The 25,136-nt window shown below is 35.6% G+C and overlaps 1 protein-coding gene across 1 annotated transcript in view; it reads left to right on the forward strand.

Moving 5' to 3' along the window:
- Positions 1-25,136, forward strand: part of GRID2 (glutamate ionotropic receptor delta type subunit 2) — a 1,473,259-nt gene that overhangs the window by 1,085,883 nt on the left and 362,240 nt on the right. The window contains exon 9 of the mRNA XM_007999282.3: positions 22,335-22,436. Within this exon, the coding sequence (XP_007997473.3) occupies positions 22,335-22,436 (102 nt within the window). The remainder of the gene's footprint in view (positions 1-22,334; positions 22,437-25,136) is intronic.

Here is a 25,136-nt window from a genome sequence, read left to right on the forward strand (position 1 = left end):
ATATCTTATTTTTGCTTGTTCGTTTAACTGTTTTTACATAAGTATATAGTTTTAACAGTTAAGTCAGTTGAAATCACCTCATAGAGTCCTTCTCCAAATGCATACTTAGCTAAATTCTTCTTTCTGGAGATTAACCACAAATTGGTGGTTTCATCCTATTTATATGAATAAATTCCTAGAAGATAAAATTATATTGTTGATATTTGTGACAAAATTTTCCTCACAACTATATGAAAGAGAAAGAAGGAAGGTGTGTGGTTAGGAGTTAACCGTCATTAAAAGTGTGTAAATTTTATACATTTCCTACATTTATTTTCTGGTAAATTTTACTAGTTTCTTTCTGCTCAGTGAGGACTAAAGTCAATCGACCTGTCTCTACTTCTTTCAATTCCATTTCCCAAAAGAACTTTAGTAGTTCTCTATTATTCTTAGCTCTGCCTTGCCCCAATACATTAATCAATGCTTTGGGTAACAACATCAGATTTGTACAGGGAAGGACCAGGGAATGGCATTCCAAATCAACACATGGAAAGGGCAAGAGCTGAATTTCATAAACAGTAACCTAACCTGTCACTGCAGGTTTCCGTTACCTCTACCCAGACTGCAGCGAAACATACTCTAAGCTGCCACTTTAGGATATCTGTACCCTCCACGGGAGTTTTTCTCTTTTTTTCCCTTCCTTTTTTCTTTCTATCTTTTTCTTTTTCTTTTTCTTTTTTTTTTTTTTTTTGATGGAATCTCGCTCTGTTGCCCAGGCTGGAGTGCAATACACTATCTTGTCTCACTGCAAGCTCTGCCTCCCAGGTTCAAGTGATTCTCCTGCCTCAGCCTCCCGAGTAGCTGGGATTATAGGCACTCGCCACCACGCCTTGCTAATTTTTGTATTTGTAGTAGAGACAGGGTTTCACTGCATTGGCCAGGCTGGTCTTGAACTCCTGACCTCATAATCTGCCCACCTCATCTTCCCCAAGTGCTGGGATTACAGGCATGAGCCACCGCGCCCGGCCAGGAGTTGTTCACTGTGATGTTGTATAGTTCTCTGGAATGTATGTTTCCCTCTGCAGTTTCCCCAGTGTTGATTTTAAGGGAGACAGCCAGAACACTTGCTACTTCACCATCACATGTGTTTGAGGAACGAGTTACAGTGCAATGTTTAAAACGTGAGTTACACCTTTTTGGAGGATAGTATAGAATACCGATTTATTTTTTGTGTGAAAACAAAGTCTACCTCAGGTTAATCAAATAATTACTGAAGAAAAGCTTTTTCTTTATTCAAATATTTCAGTACATAAATGAAGAAATGGTAAAAGTAAAACATGAACATTTGGCCATCGCTGATTATATTAGTTTTTAGAGACTACTATAACAAAATTCCACAGACCAAGTGGCTGAAACAACAAAAATTTGGCTGGGAGTTCAAAAGCAAGGTGCAAGTGGATTGGGTTTTCCCTGAGGCCTCTCTCCTTAGCTTGCAAATGGCCAGCTTTTCCCTGAGTCCTAACATGGTCTTCTTTGCACCCCGATGGCTCTCTTTTATGGTCTAGTCTCCTTTTCCTATAACTACAACAGTCTGATTAGATTTGGGCCCACCTATATGATCTCACTTAACCATAATTACCTTCTTTAAAGGCCCTATCTTCAAATACATTGGGAGGTACTAGAGGTTAGGGCGTCAACACATAAATTTGGGGAAACACAATTCAACTCATTAAATGAATGGAAGTACTACCTGAAAATCAATGACGGATCGTATGACTACAAAAAAAGGAGACAAACATTATATATCTGCTGTTTAAAGTACACAACACAAAATTATTGACAAATATTAAACTGAATTAAGTCTATCTTCTAGATTTACCAATTTGCAAATGATGCAATCCACAGAGCGACACGTTAAGGGGTGTGGGGGATTCAGTCAGCACAATCTAGCTTGGGAAACTACAGAAAAAAAAATGACCTATTTTGTGACATATAATTGAAGGAACAAATGAAGATAGAAGAATCGAGAACCTATAAATAAAGCAATTCAAGAGACACATGAGCTCATAAAACGTGGGTCCTAATTTGAGTAAAGAAAGAAAATTTTAATACTGACTGGATATTTGACGACATTGAGAAATTATTCTAACTATGCAGCTATAAAAAGGAATGAGATCATGTCCTTTGCGGGGATGTGGATGAAGCTGGAAGCCATTATCCTCAGCAAACGAACACAGAAACAGAAAACCAAATGCCACATGGTCTCACTTATAAACAGGAGCTGAACAATAAGAACACATGGACACAGGAAGGGGAACAACACATACTGGGGCCTTTCCGGGGGTGGAGTAGGGGGAGGGAACATTAGGAAGAATAACTAATGCATACTGGGCTTAATATCTAGGTGATGGGTTGATAGGTGCAGCAAACCACCTTGGCACATGTTTACCTTTGTAACAAACCTGCACATCTTGCACATGTACCCCAGAACTAAAAATAAAAATAAATTATTCTAAATCTTGGGAAGTATGATAATGGTGTCATGATTATGTTTTAAAGGACTTCTTAACTTTTAGAGATATATACCAGACTAGAAATAACATTGTATAATGTCTGCCATTTGTTTCAAATAAAATCTGATCAGAGTAGGGGCAAGAAAGAGTAGGTGCATAAATAAATAACTCATTATTAATGAGTTGATAATTGTTTCAGTAAGATGATGAATATTTGGGTTTATAATTTTATTCTATTTATATATTTGAAAATTTTTATACTAAAACGTTGAAAAAGCTTTATATTGGTATTTTAAACTTTGTAAATGTTCACTAAAAGATGATACATCTTTTTAGTTGTTTTGCCTGAGTTATGATGAGCTTTGATGAGTCAATCAGGCTGCCTCTTTAGTTTTCCTTGTAAGGTTAATTGGGTGCATTGGAGAGCTGGCTGAGGTTAGGAGAGCAGGCTCTAGTTGAAGGACAGGGTTTCGGCATGCCAGACTAACTACCTTCTCTGATTATTAAACTTTGATGCCACTCACATTAGCACAGTATTCTAGTCACCTGTGATAACCTGTCCAGATGTTTCTCTGATCGTGTTCAGCTCAATAAATTTAGACTTCACACAATAGTGCTTGTCATTTTTTACCCTCTTGTACCAAATGTATTTCAAAATATGTCCAATCCAGCTGTTAATTTGACTGAATAAAATATTGTAATAACACTTCCAAGGATCGAGATGATATTTGAAGTGTTTCAAGAGTCTTTTCCCTCTGGATTAGAGAACATCTCTGCCAGAATCAGAATGAATCTCAACCACAGTAAACTTGCATTTTAAAAAGCATTCTGGAAAAAAAAATGAATCTTCTGATTTTGTAATAAAAGAATAAGAATAGAAACTAAGATAAAATGATTCTACATCTATATCTTGACCTATATCTATATTTTATAATTTCAGCTTTTAGATCAAAAAATTGTAAAATTTCACTAATTTTATAAGGTTTAAGTTAACAGATCAAAGCTCATAGGACTTTGTTAAAAACAATGAATGCAAATCCTCAGTACAGTTCCAGGTGTGTCTTGAACCCTCCAAAAATGATAGTTACAATGACTGTTTCAAAAAATTTATACCCTCAACAAAACTTTAATCCTATTTTTATATTCCTGTCTGCTCTGAAAATAATTTAATGTTTAAATTCCAAGAGTAATTCTTACTTTAACCAAATTAATAATTCCCAAACTTAAATTTAGATTTCAATGAATCCCCAAAATGGTTTTCACATAAAGTAAAGCAGCTAATATCAGCACTGCTAACAGATTACACAGAAAGGTCTATTATAATGATTGAGTAAATATTCCTGGGAAATCAACCTTGTTAAATCTATATCCTATAAGAAAGGTGCATATCTGTTTTTTCTACTAAATATTCCATAATTGTTATTACAAGTTAGTCAGCTTCTCTCAGGTTCATTTACTCTGGATTTTATTAATTTAATAAAGGAAATTATTGGGGAAGTAAACCACAATTATAATAAAATCTCATACATTTTATTATATGGTTCACAAACTTTATAAACACCTGTGATGGGATTCTGCTATTGATATTTAAGTGGTTATTTATTAAGGAACTAGAGATACTTCTCAATAAGATTAACTTGGAGAACGGTCCTGTTTTTGATATCTTTAGATTCCAAATTTTTATTCCAAATTTTCTAATATTGCCCAAGTGTCTTGTCTGAATCTATGTCTTTATTCTTTGGCTTAAAACCTTTGTGCATCTGGTGCTCTATTCTGCTGTGACTTTGGAGAAAGTTACAGTTTGTTTTTGCTGGGAGGAATAACTTCTTGAATGATGTCCCAACTGAAAATTATTTTTTCAGTTGGATAGAACATCCCTGTACAAAACTTTCTCTATTATCCCTTGGATAATTCCTGCTATGTATAGAGGTCCAAGATTGATTAATGATTTTATCTTCAGTAACCTGTGATCTAAATTACTATTGGCAAGACAAGAGTGATATCTATTTTTTTATTCTCTACATTAATAAAATATGCATTAAGAAATCTACAACCTTCATATAGAGGATATGATTTGCCACTAAGGAAAATCTATGAGAAAGAATTATATTTTCATAGTAAGACTTTATTATAAAACAAATATGACCAACTTTCAGCTAAAATGTATTCTCTAATCAAGTTTATTCAGTCACTTTACTTGCTATTATCAATAAGACAAGTAATATATTTAAATATAGAAGAAATAACAAGCAAAATGTTAACTGAATTAATATATTGGTAAAATATAGATTTTAAATGTTTTTTGAAAATATTTGAGGAGGGGTGCACTTTTGCTCCCCCTAATTTTACTATGTATGTCTCTGACTGTAGGTAATTACACCTAGCTTATGCTGTCCCTTCCATTCTCTACTCTTGACTTTAGAAAGTCAAATGTAGAATGGAGTAAAAAGGGGAGAAATCTTTTCCTACCATTTGGCAGATTAAAAGGTAAATTGGAAATGCATCTCAGTATGTCAGCCATAAATGTCTAAGGGATAATAAGCCCACTACATATTTATTCAACTAATTATAATATATTGAACAAAATGAAATACTTTGAATCAGAACCACTCATGAATGGTCAATTGCACACAAAAGTGCTGGCGATATGGTGATGAAAAGATGATTCAGCCATCACAAAGCTCAAAATTCCACTGGGAGAAACAGGTGAAGTGATTGAAGCCCAGGATAATATTTCAAATAATAAGTACAGTGAGATACTTCTTTGAGAGATGCTGTAGGAGCAAACTTATCAACTGTTTGGTAAGTGCTTTCTCTATGCTAATTTGAATACATTTTAGTCAATTGAGATACACAAAACATCAATTCTGCCCATTGGATTTGGATCCCATAAAACTACTTATTTCCCCAAAGAGATAGTGCTTTAACTTAACTGGCATCAAAAAAAAAAAAAAAAACTTGACACTAAAATGAGAATTGATAAATCGTGATCTGTAGTAAGTTGAATGGTACCCACCCCTTTCACAAAACAAAAAGTATGTCCATGAACTGATCCCTGGCACATGTAAATTTGACCAAATAGGGAAAAGATATCTTTGCAAATATAAGTGTAAAGAATTTCAAGATGAGATCATTGTGGAATATCCAAGTGGGCCCCAAATCTAATGGCAAGTATCCTTATTAGAGAAAGACATAGGGGGATTTCAAACAGAAAAGGAAAAGGAGACAGCCATGTGAAAATGGAGACAGAGATTGAAGTTATGCAGCCACAAGTTCAAAGAATGCTTGGAACCAAGAGAAGCTGGAAAAGGCCGTGAAAGATTTTCCCCTAGAGCCTTTGGATAGAGTCCTGCCAATACTTTGATTTCATATCTGTCCTCTGGAACTTGGAGAGAATAATTTTTTGATGTTTAAGCAGATGACTGGGGCAGTTTGTTATGGCAGCTGTTGAAAGCAAGTCATGATCTAGTTTGCCTTATTTTCCAAAGCATAGATAATTTTTAATTTCAATTAGGCACCACAAAATGCAAGTGAGTACAGAAATGTCTGAGTTGCAGTAGGGAAACATTTTGCACTTAAAAAGGAAAAGTTTTAAGATATAAAGGAAATTATTGAGAAAACAAGAGAATATCCCTCATATATGTACAACTTCTTACTAATAGAAACCTTAGATGTCCAGTCAATTTCAGAGGCAAAGGCTACCATTTACTGTTCATTGACCCATTGAAAAGTCACGTGTTTCAATTATGAAATACTGCATAACAAAACACTCTAAAGCATATTGTCTTAAAACAAGTGTTTTATTACTAAGGTTTCTGTGGATCTGATATTCAGGCAGGATTCAGTGGGGATAGGTTACCTCTCTTCTACATGGCACTGACTGGGATAGTTCAATTAGATTAAGAGGATTGAAGATGGTATCACTTGCATGTCTGGGGCTTTGGTGCTAGTTGTTGGCTGAGGTGCTTTAGTTACCCTTTTCTCTCCACATAGCCTCTAATTACTCAAGGTTAACTAATGTTATCCCTTTTTCTCTCCACATAGCCCGTTATTAATATTCTACCCCAGCCTTTAAATTTTTTTTTTTTTTTTTTTTTTTTTTTTTTTTGAGATAGGATCTTGTTCTGTCCCCCAGACTGGAATGCAGTGGCACGATCTCAGCTCACTTTAAGCTCTGCCTCCTGGGTTCACACCGTTCTCCTGCCTCAGCCTCCAGAGTAGCTGGGACTATAAGTGCCCACCACCATGCCCAGCTAATTTTTTGTATTTTTAGTAGATACGGGTTTCACCATGTTAGCCAGGATGGTCTCGATCTTCTGACCTCGTGATCCGCCCGCCTTGGCCTCCCAAAGTGCTGGGATTACAGACGTGAGCCACCGCACCTGGCCTAAAAAAATTTTTTATTGTGGTAAAATACACATACAAAATATACCATCTTAAACATTTTAAGTGTACAGTTCAATGGTAATAAGTATGTTTATATTCCTTTGCATCTATCATCACCCATCTATTTTCAAAACTCCTTTCATCATGCAAACACTGAAACTCTATACTTAGTAAACAATGATTCCCCATTTTCCTCTCTGTCCAGCCCTTGGCAACTGCTATTCTTTCTGTTTCTATGATTTTGACCATTTCAAGAAACTTAAATAAGCGGAATCATATGGCATTTATCATTTTGTGACTGACTCATTTCACTTAGCATAATATCCTCAGGGTTCATCCATGTTGTAGAATTGCTGTCCTTTGTAAGGCTGACAGATAAGGAGAGACTTACTTCTGTCATTTAAAAACTGGTTTTCTACATAGCTTATAGCATTTTTGTCCCTTGCTTCCCGTATGACTGTCTTCTTTTGTGTTTAGTTGATTTTTTAATGAAATGTTTATGTACCTATATCATTGACTTTTGTATATTTTCTATAGCTATTTTCTTCACATTTAACATCCTACAGTTATAGTACTCTAATTTAGATGTATACCAGTTTAAATCCAATAATACACAAAACTCTCTCTTTTACATTTCCATACCCACTTCTTTTGGTTGCTGAGCTGTCCTAAAATTACACCTTTACACATTGCAAGTTCAAAAACAAAAACTAATAATTTTTAAATATATTAGTTTCTTGAATTATGTAGAAAACAAAATGTTACATTACAAACTATTGTTACAATAATAGTAGCTTTTATAATTGTCCATGTACTTACCTTTACTGTGATCTTCATTTCTTCATATGACTTCAAATTATTGTTTAGTGTCTTTTTATTTACATCTTCAGAACTCACATTAACATTTCTTCCATGACAAGTCTAGTGTTAACAAACTCCCCTCAAATTTTGTATACCTGGAAATACCTTAATTTCTCCCTTAGTTTGAAGGAAATTTTTGCCATGTATAGGATTCTTGCTTCACAGGTTTATTTTCTTTTAGCACTTTGTATATATTGACTCATTTTTTATTGTTTCCACAGTTTCTGATAAGATTTATCCTCATGATTTTATCAAAAATCCCTTGTATGTGATGAGTCACTTCTCTTTTGATGATTTTGATACTCTCTTTTTTGTCTTCATCATTTCAAAGTTTGATAATGTGGATCTCTGAGCTCATTGTATTTAGAGTTTTCTGAGCTTCTTGAATGTTTATATTCATGTTCTTTATTATATTTGGGGAGCTTTGGGGCATTATGTCTTAAAATATCCTCTCTTCTTCTCTCTATCTTCTTATGGACTCCATAAGGCATCTGTTTCTCCACTTGATGGTGTCCTAATGGTTCCTTATTCTCTGCTCACTTTTCTTTAATCTTTTTCCTTTCTGTTCCTTGAACTGATAATTCCCATGGTCTTATCTTTACATTTGCTGAATCTTTCTTCTAGCTGCTTAAATCTACCCTTGAAACTCTCTAGCAATTTTTTTTCATTTCACTTGTACTTTTTAGCCACAAAATTTCTTTCTACTTTTATGTTTTCTATCTCTTTATGGATGTTTATAATTTATTCATGTATTATTTATTGATTTCCTCTACTTTTCTTTTAGTTCTTTGAGCATCTTTATTACAGTTATTTTAAAGTTGTTGTCCAGTAGGTCCACCATCATGTCTTTTTCAGTGCCAGTTTCTGTTGGCTTATTTTATTTTGTTTTTAAATGAGCCTTTCTTTCCTGTTTCTTTGGATGCCTTATAATTATTTTTTGTTGAAAATTAGACATGTGACTGGAGTAATGTAGTAACCCTGGCAATCAGATTGTCCTTATTTCTCAGGGTTTCCTGGGGTTTTTCCCCTTTCATTCTAAATGTGTTGTAGACTGTCTCTGTGCCAAGGATCAATCTGAGATGTATGTAAATTTAAGGTCTTCTCAAGTCTCTTTTGAGCCTGCACCTTTCCCTGGGCATACACGGTGACTTTCTAAGTTCCCGTGTGTACGTGGTTGCTTTTAAATGTTCTAGTATTTAATGTCCACCTCCAAAAAGAGGAAAAGAGAAAAATGAAGGTGGGAAGCAGGCACTGGCCATTTAAATCCCCTGGAAATTACTTCAGCCAGAGGGGTAGGGGTGTACAACAATGGAGGGGAGGTGCAACAACAGTGACCACCTAGCTCTTTGTCTACAAGTCCGTGATTAGAAGTACAGTAAGCAATCAGAGCTCAGATCTCCAATATTTGGATTATAATGTTCTTTTTGCCCATGCTGGCTTCTGTAAATTGCATGTAAGTTGCTCCTGGAACACATTCATGGCTGCCTGCCATTGGACTAAGGGTCAGGATGGGTAGCTGCTACTGTTCTAAGATAAACTGATCAAAAGTAACCATAATTTTCCTTACGAGCTTCCCACTGGAAGTTTCAAGCCTTCAATAGACTCCAGAACTCCAGAATATTTACATCAGATAGTTCTGCCAGTGCAATTGTTGTCTACATGGGGAGACAGATTTCTGGTGCTTTCTATTTTGCCAGCTTCCCAAAATCTTCCTTTCTAATCTTGTTTCTCTCCTTGAAGACTGGGGAGAACCAGCTCTGATTCTAATTTTTGTTGATAGTGGACTATGGCTGTGAGAAATGTCTTCTGGATGGGGATGCCACTACCCCCGACACAGCTCACATGTCACCCACAACCTTGGTTTTCTCCTGCTCTGGGCTAGCCTTTTTTTAATTTCTTTTTTTCTTTTTTACTTGATTGGCTTCCAAAAATGAGAAGAAAAAAAAAAAACTGAGATCTCTTAAGATTCATGCCCAAAAAATCATACATCGTCACTTCTGCCACATTTTACTGGAGAAAAGTCACAGAGCAAACTCAGATTCATGAAAAGGGGGCCAGGCGCGGTGGCTCACGCCTGTAATCCCAGCATTTTGGGAGGCCGAGGCAGGCAGATAACGAGGTCAGGAGATCAAAACCATCCTGGCTAACACAGTGAAACCCCGTCTCTACTAAAAATACAAAAAAAAATTAGCCGGGCATGGTGACGGGCGCCTGTATTCCCAGCTACACGGGAGGCTGAGGCAGGAGAATGGCGAAAACCCGGGAGGCGGACAAGCTGAAATCCGGCCACTGCACTCCAGCCTGAGCAACAGGGCAAGACTGTCTCAAAAAAAAAAGAAAAGAAAAGAAAAGTAAAGGGGCTGTCTTAGACCTTTTGAGCTTCTGTAATAAAATATCTTAGATTGGGTAATTCATAAATAGTAGTAATTTATTTCTCAGAGTACTAGAGGCTGAGAATTCAAGGCATCAGCAGATTCAATACCCGGTGAAGGCTTGCTCTCTGCTTCGTAGATGGCACATCTTGCTTAAGGGGTGAATAGTATCCTCACATGGCCAAAGGGGAGGCAGCTTCCTTCAGTTCATTTTATAAGGGAGCTAATCCTATTCATGAACTAATCACCTTCTTAAACACTTAGTACAATTGAGTTCCAACGTATGAATTTTGGAGCGTACCAATATTCAGACCATAACAAGGGAAGTGAACTCCATCAATGGTATGTGTGCACAGGGATAGGAGGAATTATCTATGGCCGTCTTGCAGACAGACTACCACACAGTGCTCTGCTTTTTCTTATCATTTTCTTTGATGACATCTGATCCTTTCTAACGAATATCTCCTTTGTAAAATACTTAGCACTTATTATTTATATCAGTCGTTCGGGAATTAGTCATATACTGCCTAGTGGAATTTGTTGTCATTAAAAAATTTGTCCTGTTTTGTCATTTCAAAAACAATCACAAACTCTTGGATGTTAAAGATGATGTTCTATATTTCCTTGTATCCCATAAAACCAGCATAGTAGGTATTTAATAAATAACTGTCTTCTTAATTGTAAATTTTAAGTGGTGGGAGAATAATGTATTTACACTAATGCACGGTAGTTGTATTATCCACACGATTATTTCTTGCTGCATATCATACACCGCATTATTTCTTGTTGCATATCAATCACTTAGTAATGACCTCCTTTTTCAAATACCCCTGACTTTCTCATGCTTATCATACATATATGGTTATAGCTAAGAGTTGTGAATGGACATAGATATGGGAAGCATATTTAGGAGGATTAACAAAAGAGTAATTAGAAGAACCCATAAATCTACAAGGAAAAAATGACTATTTTTTGAAATATGCTAGCATTTTCAGCATGCCTGTTGAGTTCATGATTTATGGGAGTTTCAATTGTTTAAATGTTTGGAATACTCTGCAATAAAATAAAAATTCTCTTCAAAGTTGATAAAAATGCTCAGAGGTGTACTTCCTCATTTGATGATTCATAGTTACCAATGAAACCCAAGAACTCCATCCACATTTGCAGCAAGAGCAAGGCATCTGATAGCAAGGGAGCTGGAAAAGAAGAATCATACCGTGACCTAGACAAGTGTCATGTCGGTGTTAGCATCAGATAAACTGATTGCAATAGTTGATTATACTATCTCTAGCGAGAGTAATTTAGAAAACCTGAATAAGAAGCCCTCTCTTGTTCCTCACAGGGATGACTCTTGGTGTGAACCCAATCATGTTAAACAATTGTAGAATCACAAAGCTAGACGTTTAATGAGATTAACTGATTTATTTCTCATCTTGAAATAAAACCTGCATGCCACAAAACTCTTCTGTGCTGTTGAGACTTAGTTCTTTCTTTGAGAAAAATAAGACCCATTTATTCATGCAATACATTTTCATTGTGTGTGAATTGTATACTAGGCCTGTTCCACGTGCTTGCCATACATCAGTGAATAGAAGAGCCAAAGATCTTTGCCTATGGAACTTGCAGTCTAGTAAGGGACATAAATTATTTCATAAGTTTTCCCATTATAAACATCACTCATCCTTACTACTAATAATACTTACAACAGTGTTTATATATTTTGCATTGCTTTTCTGATAATATTTTTAAAAATCACAAAATAAACCCAATCAACAATAAGCTGTGAGTTTTGAGTTTAGAATCCTTTTCATTAACAAACCATTTCATTTTCAGATAAACTAAGGTTTTTTAAAAACAGATTTTACTGAAAATAAAATCTAACCACCCATCCTAATGTTCTTTACTTCTTTATCTGGCTTTCAAAAATACCTTATTTTCTCTATGTTGAGTTAGATATATATTCACAAAATCTACCATACTGTCCATATATGTTAGATATAAATTTTTGGCCTCATATGAAAGAAACCAAATTTGAATAGTTGAAGCAAAAAAGAAGGGTTTATTGTAAAATATATATATTCATATTTTCTCAAGGACCCCAAAACACAAAGCTGAACTTGAGAAGTAAGCAATTAAAACTATTACAGCTGTCTGCATGGCGCTTGCTCTAATTCCTCTCTAAAATAGTGTCTCATTGATGTAAAAAATGACAGCAGTTTCTGTAGTGACACTGCCTATGTTCAAATCCTGGCTATGTCATTTGTTAGATGAGTAGCCTGGAACAGGTAACTTAATCCCTCTAATTCTCAATTTCCACATCTGGTAAAATAAGCAAAATTATAATAATATCAGGATAATACTGATAGGATTATAGCAAAAAAAGATAAATAACATCTAATGATTGGCACAATACCTGCTTCATAAGAAGTCTTCAGTAAATGTAAACCACCTTTATTAAATAAGAGATGTTAAGAATTGAGCTGAGCTGGGGAGGGCTGAGCTGCCAGATGTGGAAGTATTCTATTAAGACAACAAGCCAAAATGAAAGTAACAATTAAGCTATTATTACACTTACTGTGATAGTATAGTCAAGAGTCCAGAAAGAAAGTGCTGGCTTCAGCTATGTTTCATTTTCCCTACAAGATGGCACCACGCAAGGGTCAGATGCATTAGTCCAGTTTTGGATAACTGTCTCACTGCTAAGGGAATCCCAAACAAAAAGTTCCTATGGTTTTATGGACCTGAGAGCAGGGGAAGAGGCAAGGGGAAGATCTAGGAATGGGAAAGTACCAAGTACTAAGTCAGAATGGAGAAAAGTGTCCTCCAGGGTACCCACTCCTCCCAACAAGCAGGTCTTGGCAGAAGCTCCTGGAAAGGCCTCTTCTCAGAGTCCTCAGTAAAGAAGTCTCTGAATGGAGGCTCCTGGGCTAAGAATGCAAATATGTATAAAACATGACTGGCCAGGGATCCTAATTCCTTGACTGGAACTCCCATCAGAGACTGTAGAGCGTTGTCTGTGCAAATTGGTTTGGGGAGGGAAGCTTTCCTCTGTGAAGGCCTGCCAGGCAAAGCCTTTGTATTGCCTAGGGCAGGGCAAAATCATACAGAGGTTTTAGATTGGAACTGGACTCTTTGAGAGGATTTCTAGGAGAAATCCTCCAAAGGATTCAGTAGTTTATATTTCATTGGTATGTTAGTGATTCTCTTTCTAGTGAGATATAGTATAGATGAAAAGTATCTAACGTAGATTAGGTATTACTCTTATTATTATTATTGCTATGGTTGCTTGTATATAACTGTTCAGATTATAGCTCCAATAAAACAACTTATTTTATTCTCTCCAGGGTTAGGTAATATCATTATTCCTCATACTAAAGGCTTGGAAATTCACCATCTAAATTTAAAAGGGGGAAAAATCTCAGCTGATAGCTGGTAACACAATGTTGGCTACATAGTGAGATATTTATTTAAAGCATCATATAAGAAATTATGTACAGGCCAGGTGCGGTGGCTCATGCCTGTAATCCCAGCACTTTGGGAGGCCGAGGTGGGTGGATCACCTGAGGTCAGGAGTTTGAGACCAGCCTGGCCAACATGGTGAAACCCCATCTCTACTAAAACCACAAAAAATAATCAGGTATGGTAGTGTGTGCCTGTAATCCCAACTACTCGAGAGGCTGAGGCAAGAGAATCACTTGAACCTGGGAGGCGGAGGCTGAAATGAGCCAAGATCATGCCACTGCACTCCAATCTGGGCAACAGAGCGAGACTCTATCTCAAAAAAAAAAAAAAAAAAAAGAAAGAAAGAGGGAAAGAAATGATGTACAATCACTGTAACATGTATTAAGTTTCTTGTTTAAAAATCATCTAAATTTGTTTAGTATCCAATAAAAATTGAAGTCTCATGTTGTGCCAAGAATTATGTATTTAATAAATGGGGAGAGGAAACAAAACAGGAATTTTTCTTGAACACATGGACATTTATAGATAATTGCTGCAATATTAATCATAATATATAAAAATATATATTAAACAAACTTAGCTACAATATTACTGTAAAAAGAGGAACATGATTCTATATTACAGTGATATGAGGTAGCCTGGGGTGGGGGCAGGAGATCAAGGAGAGTTTACCCCAAACTACAGGTGTTTATATAGAGATCTAAAGGATGAGGGAAAATGACTTTACTAAGTCATTAAAGAATCGCTGGTTTCCTAAGATTGTTCCAATCAAGGAAAACTGTATATTCAAAACCATTGGTTCTCAAATTTGGCTCTACTTTGGAATCATCTTCATAACTTTACAGAATACTGATGCCTACATTTCATGCCCAGATTCTGATTTCATTGGCATGGGGTATGGCTTTGGTGTTGGGATCTTTGTTTTGTTTTTGTTTTTTGAGACGGAGTCTCGCTCTGTCGCCCAGGCTGGAGTGCAGTGGCCGGATCTCAGCTCACTGAAAGCTCTGCCTCCCGGGTTTACGCCATTCTCCTGCCTCAGCCTCCCGAGTAGCTGGGACTACAGGCGCCCGCCACCTCGCCCGGCTAGTTTTTTGTATTTTTTAGTAGAGACGGGGTTTCACCGTGTTAGCCAGGATGGTCTCGATCTCCTGACCTCGTGATCCGCCCGCCTCGGCCTCCCAAAGTGCTGGGATTACAGGCTTGAGCCACCGCGCCCGGCCCTGGTGTTGGGATCTTTTTTTATAACTCCCCTAGTGATTCTGATACACTTTAGTCAGTGCTTTAGAAACAATGTTTAAATTTTCAAGGTAGGAGGATTATGTCTTACTCAAGAAACCATAGGAAGATTCACATGGTTGGAATTCAAAGAACGAGAGGGAATGTGTTATGACATGAGTCTGTGAATATCAATAATACCAAATCATGCAAATTCTGGTAGGCCACATCTGAAGTTTGGCCTTTATCTTGAGAATACTGGAAAACTGTGGCAAGACTTTAAGCAGATGTTGTAATCTCTGAATTTATGTTTGCAATGAAAGACTAAAGGGAAGCTATGAAGTTAGCTTCGGCTAGTATGGTAGCAAGGAGCAAGTTAAATTGATTCAGGAGATTTTTTTAAAGAGGTGAAATTGGCAGACTAGGGCAAAGGATTGGATCTGAGAGGTAGTGAGACTGACACTTTGATTTTTGGCTAGTGGGACTGAGCTGATAGTAGGGATAGATAATGAGCTTAATCTTAGAGATATTTGAGCTCCCTTTGAAGTATCTAAGTAGAGACAGTGAAGTGATAGTGAAATATAAGGAGATGGCTGAGCTCGAGATTTTTATTGTTTAGGAGTAAAGATCTAAATTGCAATAGAAAGGCTTTACATTAACCTTGTCAGTTTCATAAAAATAATTACGTTACTGGTACAAAACATGGTAAAAGGTACTATAATAGACAGAAAAATGATTAACATGGTACCCATGACCTTAAGTAGTTAATTATTTAATGGAGGAGATAGGAAAGACAGCGAGAACTTAATGCAATTTTAAAATGAACATCTTAAAATGTCTCAAGGTAGAATGGAATAGAAGAGAAGAAAATCCAGCAACTTTTATCAGGTTGTAATAATTACATGCTAAAATATTATTAGAAAAAATAATAACGTTCTGATCAGATAGAAAAGGAAAGCTAATAGAATTTGAGGGAGGGGAATGACCCCGAAGAATAGTGAAAACTCTCAGGGATACAACATCATATTAGGACACGGTGTCTAGTTGGGAACATATTGGTTTTTCGTTCAGCTTGAACTGGAGAACCAAAACGAAAGAAGAATAAAAACGACAGTAGGAAGTCGGGCGCGTTGACTCACGCCTGTAATCCCAGCACTTTGGGAGGCTGCGAAAGGTGGATCACGAGGTCAGGAGATCAAGACCATCCTGGCTAACACGGTGAAACCCCGTCTCTACTAAAAATACAAAAAATTAACCGGGCGTGACGGCGGGCGCCTGTGGTCCCAGCTACTCGGGAGGCTGAGGCAGGAGAATGGCGTGAACCCGGGAGGCGGAGCTTGCAGTGAGCCAAGATCGTGCCACTGCACTCCAGCCTGGGTGACAGAGCGAGACTCTGTCTCAAAAAAAAAAAAAAAAAAAAAAAAAAAAAGACAGCAGGAGTTTTAAATCATGGATTTGTTTATTCGAACCTGCCACATACCAATACAAAAATACTATGATAAGAGCTAGGAGTACAACTGTGGACAAGGTAGTCATCATTCTGGCACATACTTTATAGATTCATATCATATTTGTTATAAAAAAAGTAGTCTGAGACAATATTCCTAGTTAGCTTTCACAAATGAAACCAGTCAAAACAGTGACTATTCAAAGAGGTAAAGTAGCCATTCTATGAGTTTGCATTCCCTGTATGTTGTAGCAAGTTTTTTTTTTTCTTTTTCTTTTTTTGAGACAGAGCCTAGGCTGGAGTGCAGTGTCACCCTGAGCTCACTGCAATCTCCCTCTCCCAGGTTCAAGCAATTCTCCTGCCTCAGCTTCCCAAGTAGCTGGGATTACAGGCATGTGCCACCACATCTGGCTGATTTTTGTATTTTTAGTAGAGACGGAATTTCACCATGTTGGCCAGGCTGGTCTCAAACTCCTGACCTCAGGTGATCCACCCACCTTGGCCTCCCAAAGTGCTGGGATTACAGGCACAAGTCACTGCGCCTGGCCTGAAGCAAGTTTTAGGGCAGTGGTTTTCAACCGTGGCTGCACATTGGAATCACCTGGAAAGGCTTTTGAACTGCTGATGCCTGGTTACACTCCTGGGGATTCTGACTTAATAGTCCTGGGGTTTGGATGGAGCATCGGAATTGTTTAAAGCTTTCCATTCTAATAATCAACAAAATATTCTAATAGTCAACAAAAGTTGAAAGTCACGGCTTTAAGGGCATGTTTTATCACTCAGACTACTAAGTCACCCAAAGAATGAGACTCAGCAAGGAACAAAAGAATTCTGATTATATAGGAAAAATAATAAACACTCCTTTAGTCTCAGTGTGTCATGAACACTTCTAAACACTTAACATATTTTAAATCAGTTAGTGGTCCCAAAAACCGTATGAAGAAGTCACTTTTACTATTCCCATTTGAGAGATGAGAAAACTGAAACTCAACAGCACACACCAAGTAAGTGTTAGAGTGGGTACTTGAACTTAATCAGTTTTCTTCTAGAGCTTCTTATCTGAACTGGTATGATATATTGCCTCTACATGTAGTGTAATGGTAATTTTACACCAGAAGAATTATAAAAGAAAGGAAAACCTATACAAACAGCAGAATATCATTAAATCAGTTAAATGCCAGTTGATAATAGAGTGATTATCATGACTGCATAAAACATCTGTGGACTATACATATGTGTATATGGACATATATATGTATCTATATATATATTTATACAAATATGTCTATATATAGATATATGCATATACATTTGTGTGTGTGTGTGTATATATACTGGTTCTCATGTGTTCTTCATTTGTAGGAATCAGTTAACAAGTTCATCATGTTACATAGTATGAAGGTTCTGTTTTCAGTAGTAAAACAGGGAGATAAAAGTAGTGGAACCATGTGATTTTTTTTCTGACTTTTCAAAGACATTTTCTCCTGAAGGAAACTCAAGTGCTAAGGCTATTCCACATAATCTCAAGAATGACTACTACTTTATGGTAATGACCATACTGTCGTATAGAATCTTGGGAGCATATAATCATCCTCTAGGGAGCACATTTTGCAAATTGAACCTATTTTTCAGGTGGAAATACCATAAAGAAAATTATCGTTGGAGAGATTACTGGCACACTGCATTCATTCACATGTCAAAGTGGAAAACATTCCAATTTAATTCTATAAAACATGTATCTGAGTCAACCTGCCATATGTATTTTTTACACTTTCTATCCCATTACAGAAGTAATATCTACCAAATAAATGCTGCACATTTCTAAGTGGCTGGCTTTTAAGCTGCTTTACCTATGACTTTTTGTTCCCTCTTTTTGTCAGAAAGCTGAGAATTCAAGTAAACGAAACATTGTGGCTGGTAGCATACAGCCCTCAGTGCAGTGGATATTTTGTGTCCGGTAGCTGGAGCATTGGACGTATAGACAGGCTTCATTTGTTCCATATGAATACAAGCTAATAAATGGAGAGAATTCCATTTGGTATTCAATTAAGAGCTCTCCTGATTCCTGTTATTAAACCTACAAACTATTGAGCATAAAATTAAAATTGAGCAGTTCAGCTCTTTTTGACATTATAACACTGACTGAAAAATAATGATGTTAAACCCAAGAGTCACAAGTCATCCCTTACAGCCCATGGAAAATAAGAAGTGGAAACATTGAGGAAGAAAGAGTAAATATTGAAAACTTGATCATTAGTACACATAATGTTAGGAGCACGCTACTGTGCTCATGCAAATACATCAACCCAGTTTGTAGAACATAAGATATTACATTGATTTTAACATAATGTTACAAGAGTATTATTGCCAAAGCTCCAATGAAGGAAATAATTAAAGCACTAGGCATTTTAAGGTCTTAAAATGACAGAAAATACTATAGGAAATCAATAACCAGAAAATACTATAGGAAATCAATATATTGTAATTGAAAGGAAATTGAATTGGGTTTACTTTTTTTATCCCTTCTAAATTTTCTTCAGACTGCCAGACCACAAAAGATAGTGAATCTTGTTTTGCCATCAGCGGTGTGACTTTCTGTAAGTCTCATGTGCTGCAGGGGCCACGTTTATTGTTTTTTATTTAGGAAGCACTCAGCTGAATAGATGGTATGAGATTTTTTTTATGTCTTATCTTTACTAGTCTTGGACTCACTGTTTAAAAAATAAACAAACAAACAAACAAAAAATAGAAACAAAATCAAAGACACAGCAGACAGAAACAACCATCTCCACATAGCCAGAGAAGTCAAACTAATGAGAATTCAGACATTGAAACCAGAGGACTTGTTAGATAAGCCTCACATTTGAACCTACGTGAAGTTTGCCTAGTTTTTATTAATCACTATGCCTGTCAATCTTGCTATGCAACAAGAAATATCACCAGTTGCAGATACAAACTCGATTTGAATCTCTATGAATCTAATTCATCTTTATTGCTTATTATTGAAAAAAAAAAGGTTTTATAATCAAAAAAGCTTGAAATGAACCTCAAGGAGATAAGTGGATATGAACAGAAATTGAGGAATGTTAAAATGAGAAATCCAGGCTGGGTGTTCTGGTTTAAACCTATAATCCCAGCATTTTGGAAGGCTGAGGTGGGAGGATCCCTTGAGCCCAGGAATATAAAACCAAACGCTTAACAATTCTGAGTCTCAATGTCGTTTACTATAAAATAGAAATATCTTCCCTACCTAACTCGAATAGATCACATTTATGAAAAGGATTCATAAGCTATAAAAAAACACCTCAATCAAAAATGCTGTATCTGGACTTTAGAAAGAACTGGATTAAATACTGATTTCACCTCTTAGTAAATATGTGATCTAAATTTCTTGTCAGTTAAATAACAATTGTAAGAGCACCTTCTCATATGGTCATTGTGGAGCTTACATGTATAAAAAGCTCAGCACCATGGCTGACACATAGAAAGTATTAAACAGCATTCAAAAATGTAATCAATATAGGAAATAAGTATTGTTTTATTTCCTTAATAATTTATTAGTTATACCCCGTTATGATATGTAATAAGAGAATGTACTTTATTTCTAGTTTTCCAGATAATCTGTATCCTAAACATTCTTTACTCCCAAATTCAGTCTTTCAGCATCCTAGCTCTTTACATCCACAGCTAATATTTAGGAAACATTAAAGTTTCTTTGTACATTTGAAGGAAGAACTAAGTTAAGTAAGTGGAACTTACCAATCCTAAAATCTAGACTGCTGTTATTAAGAAGAACAACTGTACAAATGCTATTATCAAAGGACATATGAGTCAGACGGAAAAAAAAACAAAAGGAGAACACAGAAAGGTGAAAGTCTTTGTCAAGCAATGGAGAGAAATTACTGTCTTGTAATACATATGAGAGAGTCTAGCTAAATAGTACAAATTTTTAAATGAAAATAAATATTATACATGGCATAAATAATGTTTAAGTCACTGCCTAGGTCAGAAGATGAGATATATTTGCCTATTCTACCTACTTGGAATGCTTTTTTGCTGTTGTTATTTGGAACCTCCAAATACTAGAGTGCTTTAGAATTATAAAACCATTGACCATGTTCAGTTATGTTTAAAAGAAAACATCATTCTGAAGAAACTGGAAATTATATATTTATAAATGTTTGTCCATAGCATTGTTGAAACAAATGGCTCAAGTTTCACTGTTAATCCCGTTGCTGATATTTTTGACTATTCAGTACACCAAAATGGTACAGTCAAGTTGGTGCTAATAGATGTCATTTATTTACACAAACTGACAATAGGTTCACCAAACTTAAGAGACAAATCTAAAGGGGACAGAAAAGAAATTCCTGTGTGTGCTTTGGCAGCTTAGACATATTTACCATGAACAAGATTATATCCTAAAAGCTATTTGTGAAACTTAAAATTAAGTTATATGGTTGTGATATGTGGAGATAGCATATTGGAATAGCTCTTCACTTAATGTTATAGATTACTTTTTCCACCAATATTATTTGGTCTAGGAAAGTAAAATCCTCCTGAGGAAGTAATTAGAAAAAGCACACATCGGGGAATGAAATTGAAGATAGACTTTTGTTGACCTCAGAAGAGAAAATCTCAAAAGAAATTTCATAAAAGTTTTAAATTTGGCAAGAGAACCACAATGTCTCTGATAATTAGACTTTCAACACATTTGGATTTGCTAATTGGATCTAAGTTCTAATTAGGCTTTTTATGTAACTAAGAATGACATATCATTGTATGAATTTAATGTGCTTTTACAGTTGAAACCAACAATTAGCAGCCTTTTCTAAATTATTTTAATAAGGAAAAAGCTGGCTCTGCTGTTTATACTGTGACGTTCCCTTCTCTTAAGATATATTATGTACATCTTAGTTTTCTTAATTAAACACCTTTTGGGGAGCTCAAAGAGAAACTTGGGTTTTAATAAGAAGCACCTAAATTGTTTATTTGTAGGGAAGACTTGCCAGCCAGTATGTAGATGACTTTAGAAGCTACAGAAAAACCGCAATAAAAAGAAATAAATCACAGTCATCAGGAGGAAACAGCATAAATAACCATTTGCCCCTATGACCATTCAGTTAATCAAAACAGTCTCTGAATATGACTAAAGATCTGTTACATTTTTAAGTTTGCACATGCAGAATATGTTCCTAAATGTGAAGGCTCATGGAACTGGTTTCAGGATGAATAATAGGACATTTCTTCCCAAGATGTGCATTACAACATTCTCTCTCTCTGCAGCCTTCTTCCATAAACAGTTATCTGCTAATTCAAGTCAAATCATCTCTTTCTTTTCTCCTTATTTTTGATGGAGAGTCATCAATTTTTATCCCATTCAGATATATAGACAGTAATTTAAAAACTGGTAGCCTTCAGATTTATATATTACAAGAGATAAGACCTACGTAAGAGCGTAAAACTGAACCACTATTTGGGTGAGTAAAGAGCAGTGAGTCATTGCAAGACTTTAAGAGAAAGGCTGTGCCAAAATATTCCAAGCAAATTCATAACACTGACAAAAAGGCAAATCATATTGTTTTACGTGCTATGAATACTTTGAAAACAAAGCCATACACGTGATTTTTTTTTCAAATAAAAGCAGTTCTCCTTCTAACTATATTAAAAAAGTGTCTATTTTCCCAGTAAAAGTCATATAAGATCAAATTAAAACCACTGAAACTATTAGAGAATCTAACTTACAGTAATTGATACATTAAAATAGACATTATGTTAGAGTTATATGTGCTATTATTTTTCCAATTAGTGCATTACTGGGACTTAGTGATTGGTGTATGTATAACTCCTCATTAAGTAAAATGTCCTCAATGAGCCTCTTAAAGCACATTGGGTACTGTCATGTGCCATATGATGACATTTAATGCAAGAAGTGGCATTTCTAATAACTTCATTTCCTATTTAAAAAGAAAACCTGTGCAGTACTCTTTCTATACCAATTATTCTAAGAGCTATCACATAGTTCTCCATAACGGCTACACAGAGGTGATGGGACTGTTCTTCAGACAGAAAAATGACCAAAGCTGTCTTATCTTTCAGCTTGGGTGCTGGAATCCTGTCACAGGTCTGAATGGGTCACTGACTGACAAGAAATTGGAGAATAACATGCGTGGTGTGGTTCTACGTGTGGTAACTGTTCTGGTGAGTATTATCTGAGCCTTGTGGTTTTGACTTTTGGAGGTTACTTTACCCTACATTTCTTTCTTTTATTAACTGATGACATAATCTTAAAAGAGCTTTTAACAATTCTAAATACACGTTCTAAGATTTTTTAATGGTCGTATTTTACAGCCTTCAATTTACATGAATCAGGATCACAGTTTTGCAGACTTTTAATTACAGTGCATGTGTTAGGAATTTTCTTAGACATTTTAGGCTCAATTTCCATCCTTCTACAGTTTTCTACACATGATAAAGTAAAGGTATGTCTCAGGCCTTCTTTCATTGAAACTATAGTGAACATAAATAGAGAACATATAGTGAACATTGAAACTGTAAATTAACATAACCCTGACCGTGCCAAACAATGGTAGATTTTGTAAAATGTACGTTCTGTAATAGTGAAATATTAACAAACTAAGAATCTCTTTCTCCTGAGAACCTACTTCAAAGGGAAGCTGTTGTTTAATCGGCATCTATTGTCGACTGTATTCCAGACTCAGTGCTGATTACTGAGGACACTGACAAATAAAATAGACAGATATAATTCTGTCTTGATAGTTTATCATCTAGTGATTCTGTGAATGTTGAATAGGATTACAGTAGTCTCTCCTTATCTATCAGGGATACATTCCAAGACCCTCAGTGAATGCCTGAAACTGTGGATAGTTTTATGTTTTCTTCCAACATAATCACATTGTGCAGGGCTTGTAGGGTCTAGAGTGTGCACATGCTGGACAAAGGGATGATTCACGTCTAGGGTATGTCAGTGGGATGGTGTGAGATTTCATCATGCTACTTAGAACAATGGCAAATTCAAAACTTACAAATTGTTTATTTCTGGAAGTTTTCATTTAATATTTTTTGGGCCATGGCTGATTGGGGGACAGCTGAAACTGGTGAAAGAGAAAACACGGATAAGGAGAGTCTACCTATACCTGGGAAAGATCTGTTACAATTTCATTTACTTTTTAAAAAATCAATAAATGGTAACTGTTATCAGAATTGTATATATTACTGTTTTCTCTCCTAATAGATACATACAATAAGATGTTAATAGAAATATTCTTAAACAGTAAAATACTCAAATGGGCTCTGTCTAAATAGCCATAAACCACGAAGGCATACATTCTCCTTTGCTATTCCAATGTGTTTCACCATGTGCTAGTTTATAGCCTGTGGTCAAAACATAATAGTCCATAATTACTACTTCATTTTTCTTCAGAAAAGTCTACTTGTTGTTAATTTTGAAAAAGATTTTCCTATGGGCTAAGTAAACTGAACAACTAGTAAATAGGAGAGGAGGACTTTTTGATATGTTCATGCTAATTGGATGTTCATCAAAGTTTATAACACCAATTGCTACCCTTTATACATTGTTTATTACAAATTAAATATATACAATGTAATTTTATTGTCAAAAAAGTGGATTTGTGAATATTTTCTATGAAAGGACATTCAAGTGAGTAACCTATTCTTCTTTTTTGTGGCCCATAAATTATTCCTAGTTATTATTTTAAAAGGGCTTAATTGCTTTTGGTAAATAATTATAAGTATTTCACAACTTAAATGTGAATTTGCTTCTGTATGTAAGGGTGTAGATATGTATTTACAGTGATGCACTAATATTAAAAAAAGACAGACATTTAAAGTACAGCAAACTATTAATAGTCTTTCCTCCAGTGATTAACATGAAAACTCCAGTGATGATTACAATGAAAGACAGTATATGTGCTTTGTTTTTCTTTGAGAAAAGAAAACAAATCTTTAAGTCCAATTAACCTCAATCAATTTCAAGCAAATATTTACTTTGTACTTACTATATGATAGACTCTGTAATGGATATAAGATAAATAATATATAGACCTTGTCCTCAAAGTATTCATAGAATCTTGATGCACATAGAGAAAAACAGTTCAGATTTACTAAATATGTTTGACCTTTGGTGTCTGTAAGGCATTGGTTCCAGGAAGCCCCCATACCAAAATCTGCAAATGCTCAAGTTCTGATATAAAATGATATAGTATTTGCATATAACCTACGTACCTCCTCTCATATGCTTTAAAGCATTTTAGATTATGCTTAATACCTAATACAGTGTAACTGCTATGTAAGTAGTGGCTCTACTAAATTGTATATTATTTTTATTTTTGTTATTTTTATTTTTTTCCCCAATATTTTTGAGCCTTGGTTTGTTGAATCTATGGAGTTGAGTCTGCGGATACAGAACCTGTGGATATGGAGTGCTAACTGTACTAACTATGTGCAAGCTACTCTACTATGTCTTTTGCATGTATTGTCTTATGTTGTCCTTACAATATTCCCAAGAAATAGGTAATATTCTGACCTCAAGAAGGAAATAGGTAATATTCTGACCTCAAGAGGAAATGGAGACATCCAGAAGTTGAAATATGTATAATGTATCATTAAGAGGGAAGGGGTTAAGGTCTAGAATCAGACTTCCTGAATTTGAATCCTAACTCTGCTACTTATTATCTGTAAAATGTTCATAAATATATGAACCAACAAGAAATTGAAGAATAACATGCATGGAGTGGTTCTATGTGTGGTAACTGCTCTGGTAAGTATTACCTGAGCCTTGTGGTTTTACAGATAGGAAGTAGCAGAGTTAGGATTTGAATTCAGGAAGTCAGATTCCAGACCTTAACCCCTTCCCTCTTA

This window comes from Chlorocebus sabaeus, chromosome 7 (genome assembly GCF_047675955.1).
Source record: "Chlorocebus sabaeus isolate Y175 chromosome 7, mChlSab1.0.hap1, whole genome shotgun sequence".
In the NCBI taxonomy this organism is placed as follows: Eukaryota; Metazoa; Chordata; class Mammalia; order Primates; family Cercopithecidae; genus Chlorocebus; species Chlorocebus sabaeus.